Here is an 8,426-nt window from a genome sequence, read left to right as displayed (position 1 = left end):
TAATGCATTCATACAATGAAAGAAAGCGAGATTTTCCCACGCCGAGAGTGTTTCAAGAGTGTTCCCTGGGTGAATGCGCTTTCACATACATTGGAGGCAGGGATAAACTTATACATTGCTCGATATGCGCTTATATACAGGTGTATATACCGTAATATGCACCCCGCGTTGAAGATGTCAATTAAATTTCTATTCCATAATGCACTTTTTTGTTGTTGTCGCCGTTGGTATTAGATAGCATATTTATTGTGAAACGGTGTACGCTCTGACTTAGTTTGAAAATCCTTGTGTCAAAAGGTTAATAATTTGGATGAATGACTTTCCAGTTCGTTGGTGCGTGAACACGATCAAATTAGAGCCTACTAAATGATCCTTTGAGCTTGTTAGTCAGTAATGGATGTTAAAATAACAAAACACGATTAAGTACTATATGTGTAGTAAGAGTGTGAGAACAATTAACGCCGGAGAGAGCTTCGTTCAATCCACTAACAGGGAGCGTCCAAGACACGGGATAAATTTAGAAGAATACGGTAAAACCAAATCGATTCTGCGCATGCGTTCTACGCTTGCTAGTTCTCAGGCCGTTGGGGATTGTAATAGAAGTAGAAGCGAGCGAACGGCCGAGGTACAAACTTGACAATTGGATACTTTACGTCGGGAGAGTTGTGTCCGTGACAAGACAAGTGCAAATGTGACCGAAATAATCAAAATAACGTGGATTTTAATTCCGGTGGACGTTTCCGAACCGGCAAAATGGCTCAATTGGATAAAAGAGCCGAGAAGCAACATCTAGTAAAACTTATTTCTATGTGGAATATAGACCATTACGACATTTTCGAATTAAGTCAACCAGATGAGGTAAGTGATGCATAATATGAGAAATACCGACAATATGTTAGTGTTACATGACCATATCATCCATGTTTGTGAGTGCATTTGAACGTTAATTGCACACCTTAGCACACCTTGTACCTGCGCCGACAGGTGACACGATTTTCGCGTCAACAATAATCCAAAATGGCGACCTTGAGCTGGCCAACATAGATCGCTGTGAAGGCGAGCCATGCCAGACTCGAGTATTTTGACCCGTTCTCTAAGAGCAAGGTACAAAAGTTAAGTTTTTACAACGTTTCTATGATCAAGCGTAACAGGTAAAAGTTCAAAATGCGTCGTCGGAATTCCGGAATTTCAGAGTGGTGATTCACCGCTTTCGTGTGTGACATTTGGAATGCGAGGATGTGTATTGCAACCAGTAGGCGTGTCACTCCCTCTCGTTTCCGTCCGTGATCTCTCAATATACACCTTTAATTGCAATTTCAAATAATGACCTTTAATTGTCACCGTTGTGTACCTGTATTGAAATGTGGCCAGGTATGTTTTGATAGTCAGCTTGTACACAATGGACGTTTAGTAGGTTATTCAGGCGTTGACAGCTCAAGCATTAGTACTTCCTCATATGTGTTCACTATTTCGGTTTTCGCTCCCAAATTATTAAACATTTTGTCTTACCTGTTTTTCAAATGAAATAGACGAATTAATATTGTTTATCTTAGGTATTGATTTATTTTGAGTAAGCACTGTAAATACTCTGACGGTAACCAATCAGGGGATTATATACTTTTAAAAAACATTAATGTCAATTTACCAAGACCATAATATTAATGTTGTATATTGTTTTAGGTGAGATTATTCAGTCCGTCCTGTTAAAGCGTTCGCTCGTCAGACACGGTTCGTTTCCCGACATAGGTACAATATGTGAAGCCTATTTCTGGTGTCCCCGCGTTGTAATATTGCTTGAATATTTCTAAAAGCGTCGAAAAACCATACTCACTCACTTATGTGAGATTAGTGTAGTGAAAGTGTTATTAATCTGTTTCCTTTCACCATGTATAGGATACGTATGTACACAATGTATTAAACTATCAAAGGTTAACTGAACAAAGTGTTAAAAGTAGATATATTGCTGTGGGGATGTGTAATAAGCTTGTTACATACCATACATACATTGTTGAAGTACGACAAGAATATAACATGTTTTTAAGAAACGTTATGCATAGCCATTATGACTCGTATTTCCTGGTTTTGAATAATAGGGTAGGTTTTTGTTTCTGTCGAAAGGGATTATGTCACGTATTTGATCACTTTGATCATGTTTATATAACATTCTAGTGATAGTGACTTCAGTACTTGAAATTTGTTTTAACTACAAACAAACCATATTTCCTTGATTAAACGCCCAGGAGTATATTTCTTTCAGACACTTTTAACCCCTGATGTTTAATTGCAAAAATTATAATGGGTAGAATTCTGTGTATAAAAACTAACTGGCGTTTAATTGAGGCCCAGCATTTCATCGAGATCCCAGCATTTATTCAGGGCCCAGTGTATAATCGAGGAAATACGGTATTGAAATGATGAATAAGTGTGAGGTAGTATTGACAATGATAAATATTTTGTATTGTGAATATAAACAGTATATATTCAGTGTGAAATCTTTTCACTTAGCTCATTATGAAATCACATTGACAAGCTGTGAACAAGCGTGATATATATTTACACATATATATGACTACTGCATGTATATTATTAACAAAACTGGTCCAGATTCTAGTTCAGTGGGACAAGGTGTCAATGGCATTACAGCCAAAAAATGAATTTTTGATAACTAGTATAATGCTTTTGCTCAGTGACTTGGCTGACTGCGTGTCATTGTGCCCTGATGGCATGGATCATTGTGCCCTGATGGCGTGGATCATTGTGCCCTGATGGCATGGATCATTGTGCCCTGATGGCATGGATCATTGTGCCCTGATGGCGTGGATCATTGTGCCCTGATGGCATGGATCATTGTGCCCTGACGGCATGGATCATTGTGCCCTGACGGCATGGATCATTGTGCCCTGATGGCATGGATCACTGTGCCCTGATGGCGTGGATCATTGTGCCCTGATGGCGTGGATCATTGTGCCCTGATGGCATGGATCATTGTGCCCTGACGGCATGGATCATTGTGCCCTGGTGGCATGTATCATTGTGCCCCGGTGGCATGGATCATTGTGCCCTGATGGCATGGCATGGATCATTGTGCCCTGATGGCATGGATCATTGTGCCCTGATGGCATGGATCATTGTGCCCTGATGGCATGGATCATTGTGCCCTGATGGCATAGATCATTGTGCCCTGATGGCGTGGATCATTATGTCCGGATGGCATGGATCATTGTGCCCGGATGGCATGGATCATTGTGCCCTGATGGTGTGGATCATTGTGCCCTGATAGCATGGATCATTGTGCCCTGATGGCGTGGATCATTATGCCCGGATGGCGTGGATCATTGTGCCCTGATGGCGTGGATCATTGTGCCCTGATGGCGTGGGTCATTGTGCCCTGTTGGCATGGATCATTGTGCCCTGTTGGCATGGATCATTGTGCCCTGTTGGCATGGATCATTGTGCCCTGTTGGCATGGATCATTGTGCCCTGATGGTGTGGATCATTGTGTCCTGACGGCGTGGATCATTGCTCATGTTTTCAGTCACTGGTTTGCCTGGTCCAGACGTTATTGTTTACAGGCCTACATGATATTGCTAGAATATTACTGACTGCGGGGTAAGGCTGAAAATGACACAATCCTGTGGAGATTCTGGTTCGAATGCATCTTCAGCAACCTATGCTTGCAATAAGTGGCAACTAATAGCAGGGTGGTCAGACTTGCTGACTAAGTTGATGCTTGTCATAGTATCCCAATTTCGTAGATCAGTGCTCATGATGCAAGGCTTGATTTGGCTATATAAAACATATTACAGTGCATGTAAATAAATTAAAAAATTGTGACAGGACTACATTGACCATCGAACACATTCAACACCTCTCAAGTTTATTTGTCATACTACATCACTACATCACTAATCCCTGTGTTGCGTGTAGTTTGTCATGGTTTGTATGGCTTGACGTCATCCGATTGTGGGTATTTCAAAATTATGTGCACACGTTCCTTTTACAGCAGTTTGATTAATTTGTGTGACACAGGCAGTAGGCCGGCCAATGTTTCAATTTTGGTAAACTATGGGACCAGAGTGCAACTTGGTTTTGTTTGGAGCAACTTAGTTTTCATCTCAACATGCATCTGGTGCAAGTTAACTCAAGTTGCTTAGATCAAGCCCTGTGATGCCAATCACTGGATTAGCTGGACCACACTTGATGATTTACAGACTGCAGTCATATGGCTGGAATATTTCTGAGTGTAGCGTTAAATAACAAACAAACCACAAAAGGCACAAGATTGGGTGTGCATAGTGTGATGTAAATTGGTAATGCAGCATTTTAAGCAGAGGGCATATTGTAGTTTACGCTCAGACTCGGTGCTTGGATGCTAGTTGGTCACATTTTGGTTATGCAGCATATAAACAACAATCATATTTTCAGACATTGTTTACTTTATGGCTTGCAATGTGTAGTGAGTGAAAGTGACTGAACAATGTCCATCTGTCAAATAATTGAATCTGGATAATTCAAACCAGAGATTGATTGCTTCAGCATATGAACAATGTGTGGGACCAACTTTGCCAAGGAATTCCTCAAAATGGTCATGATGGTCAGTGGATAATTGTATGCTCAAAATGCTTTTCTAATAATAAGCTCAAAGTAGCAACCTTCAATTGTCCCAATATGAAAATGTACTTATTCCTTTTGAGTGAAGTTTTCATCAGACGTATTAACATGGCTATGTCAGGAATTTGATGCCAGTGTGTTAATACTCTCACCAATATACATACCAGACTGAATCTGGTGCTAGGGTTTTAATACTCTCATCAGTATACCAGACTCAATCTGTTTTCTTGTCTGGTTCTGCAGTGTTGATCCTAAATCATACCGAGAGGTTTTTACTTCTGAAACATGTACTGGAAAACTGTTTTCAAACTTACATATTCCATGGCTGTCTTTATGGAACCACAATCAACCAGTAAGTGCTTCTCCTAAAAATGACTGCCTTCATCACCATGATACTATAAACGGAATGCCTACTTTGGCTTCTGGTTTCGTTGCGCCCAGGGCGGTTACTACATTCTTTACGGTAACTGTTTTATTCATAGCTCTCTCACAAGAAGGATCTTCCCTGCTGTAGGATAAACACTCTTGAAAAAGACGCTAAGCTGCAGGTATTGGTTACCCAGTTGCATGGGAGGTAAACAAATACCATAAGTCGTAATGAAAAAGTACAAATTTAGTTCTAGTTATTTCCAGCATGTCCAAAGTGCAACTACTTTTATATAAAGGTTGCGCCCCTGCACAATTGTTTATGAATCTAAATGTGGGTCAGAATACCTTAACCATTGTCTTCACTTGGCTCGTGTGGCGTTTATCAGAGAAATAGAATAAGCTAAGAAGGCTAACACTATACATCCCGATGATCTGAGATAGTTGTTCATGTTGTAACAGACAATGGTGTATGTAATTCTAACTGCTAGATGAACGAACAGCTTGCTCTGCTTACAAACATTTGTCAGTGTCTCGATCTAGTCTGCGCACAGGGAAAAATCTCAGTGTTGTGTTTTCCTGTGGATTTGATTTGTACCGTATTTACAGAACAAAATGCACTATCTTTTTTTTAATTGTCTTTTAAGATGTACAGGTGGCGCTGATCATGTGAGTTTGTGTGTTAATATTGTCATAATGCTTCTTGGCAAATGTCAGTCGTTTTTATTTCCAGAAGAGTTCTGGACAGTTGCTTTTTGCTTGATGAGACTCAGTTGCTACGGATCAACTTGGTTCCATGTCCTTATTCATTTTACATTGGTTGATTTAACAAGTGGCATATTGTGCAATTTACATTGCAGAGTTACATACCTTAGTTGTGCTAGAATCCGCTGATCAGGTGTTCGAATCCCATTTGTTTGTTTGTTGTTTAATGCCACCCTCAGCAATATTCCTGCTATATGATGGCGGTCTGTAAACAATCAAGTCTGGACCAGACAATCCAGGGACTGATTCCGTGGACATCGATCCATGCAATTGGGATACAATGACATGCATCAACCAAGTCAGCGAGCCTGACCATCCGATCCGTATTGTTGCTGAAGATCGATTCTAACCCCAGGGATTTATCTATGATTTGGGGGAAATCATCATTTTGTTCAAAATTGTGATTGAACCCAACAAACTCACCAACCATACATGTGTCTTGAGGTGAATTCAGTATTTGTATCATTTGTTAGCTTTCAGCCATGTAATTAACCTGCCAGTATCATTCATAATCTTGACACTTTTACTGTCAATTGTTAGTGCAGTCTGTCAGTTGGTTAATGAGAACTCACGACAGTCTGACTGTTTAAACATGGGTTAAAGGGCTTTCCTAACAACTCCTTCAAGACAATGCTGCAAAGCAGTGTCTCAAGTGAAATTATGTAGCAAGGGTGTGGTGTTCCATGAGACTTATTTATTTATTGTCCGTACCACAAATTTCGGCTAAAGATATGGCAATGTCAAATGTCTCCTTCCATTTACAAGGTCAGACGACGTTGGTCATATCCAACTGGTGCACAGCTCATTTTGGTCAAGTGGTTTATGTAAATTAGAGTTTTATCCAGGATTCCAAACTAAGTCCTCTTGTTTGAGAGGCATTTTAACATTGCATTCTATGTAAAAAATAATGTTAAGCCAGCTAGCCTCTTCCTCTTTATTAGACCTGTTATTGGTGAAAAAGGAGTCAATAAAACAATAGTTATGACTATTATTGCATGATTTTGGAAATGTTTAATTACAAATTTGAGAAATTTTACAGACATTTGCTGCTAACTTGGAGCAGATCATGCAGGTCTAGACAGATCCCTGAAATGAGTAGATTTTGAGAGAAAAAAACTAGTCCCTCTAGCTTTTTACTAGTCTCAGACTAGCAGACAAGTGGCTGTGGCTGTCCCTGCTTTTATCACTGTCATGGATAAGAGGCATGGTGGCCCTGTTGTCTAAGGCGCTGCAATTAACTGTGCAGAGTTACGTCCCTTTGGCATGCCAGAAATTTATGATTATGCGTTTGAATCATTGTTTGCCCTGATAACGTTTCTAGTTTGTCGGCACCGTACCCATGCCAGTGAATTTTCACCTAAGTGGTAAACGTCTGAGACCTGCATCACTTTGGCTTTCCTCCCACATTAAGCTGACACGCCGTGATATAACTAGAATTGTGTTTAATGCTGTGTTAAACACAACACAGTCACACTCTCAGTACAGATGAAGTCATCAGGAAAAGAGCCTGATATACATGTTACTGTCAGTATATCAAGTGTGCACCACATGCTGGTGATTAGCGGAGGTAATTGCCATGTCACAAGCACTGTTCTGCATGGCAGGAGTACGTTGCCCATCTCCAGCTAAACAATGCAGAAAGATGAGATGGAGATATGTGACACAGGGTTTTACATTGACCTTCTATACAAGGGGTCCAGAGAACTGCCAATTACTAATTTCAAGGGTCCTTACAGAAAATATGGGGTCCTGTAAAGTAATGAAATGGTACAGTGTACTGTACTGTAAGATGCAATGATAACTTGACTGACCGGAACTTCATTTTTCTTGTCAAGGACTTGATACTCTGAATATTATTGTGCGCTCATTCTAAAAATTTGTTTGTATTGGACGCACATTTCTGCGTCATGTTAAAGCCTGGTGACTCCCCCTGAATGAAGGAAGCATTTATACAGATTTTCCATGGTTTTTTTTATTATTGTATATAGATGCTGCATGAACAAATCAAACAGATCTTGCATACTTTATGTCACATTTGTACAAGTAAGTGTTCCGTCCCTAAGGCATGCCAGAAATCTCTGATTGTGGGTTTGAATCCCAGTTCGCCCTGATTATGTTCTGTTTGTCAGCAAAGACCTGCATTACTTCAGACTTTTCTCCCCTACGAAACTGACACGGTGTGATACAACTGGGATACTGTTCAAAGTAGCATTTAAGCCGAATTCATTCACTAGAAGTAAGAAATTTGTAAGTATCTGTAAGTTGTTAGATCCCTGGCAACATCATACAAAAAGATGCTGAAATATGGTAATTGTGGTCACCTAAGAGTCGGTATACTGTGTCTGAGTGGGATATCCATCTAAACTGTGGCATGGTATCTCAGTGGGCTACACTATAAAACCAGCATTAGTACTGGACTGCTTGGTGTCAGTTATTCATGTTAATCTGCGGCATGGTATCTCAAGTGGGCTTGCACTATAAAACGACTGGTAAACAAAGCCACACCCACATCGATGCTGCTATTTAAATGCAATAATCTTGAATGTGATGTTAGACCCCTTCACATTATGTAGGTCACATAAGCAAATTCACTCTTACATGACTGAAATACTGTTAAAAGTAGTATTACCCCAGTGGTGTTCTATGCTGTTCATCCAAGGTGCCTTTGTGGATCGAGTGGCCAG

At 40.2% G+C, this 8,426-nt stretch overlaps 1 protein-coding gene across 1 annotated transcript in view; it reads left to right on the top strand.

Moving 5' to 3' along the window:
• The first annotated feature begins 572 nt into the window (after window positions 1-572).
• Window positions 573-8,426, top strand: part of LOC124141472 (afadin-like) — an 82,600-nt gene continuing 74,746 nt past the window's right edge. Inside the window, exon 1 of the mRNA XM_048402408.1 lies at window positions 573-858. Within this exon, the coding sequence (XP_048258365.1) occupies window positions 754-858 (105 nt within the window). The 5' untranslated portion in view covers window positions 573-753. The remainder of the gene's footprint in view (window positions 859-8,426) is intronic.

The sequence above is a fragment of the Haliotis rufescens genome, unplaced genomic scaffold, assembly GCF_023055435.1.
Source record: "Haliotis rufescens isolate VD_foot unplaced genomic scaffold, xgHalRufe1.0.p SCAF_26, whole genome shotgun sequence".
NCBI lineage: Eukaryota > Metazoa > Mollusca > Gastropoda > Lepetellida > Haliotidae > Haliotis > Haliotis rufescens.
The sequence above is the reverse complement of the archived record's forward strand: the minus strand, read 5'-3'. Positions and strand labels throughout refer to the sequence as shown.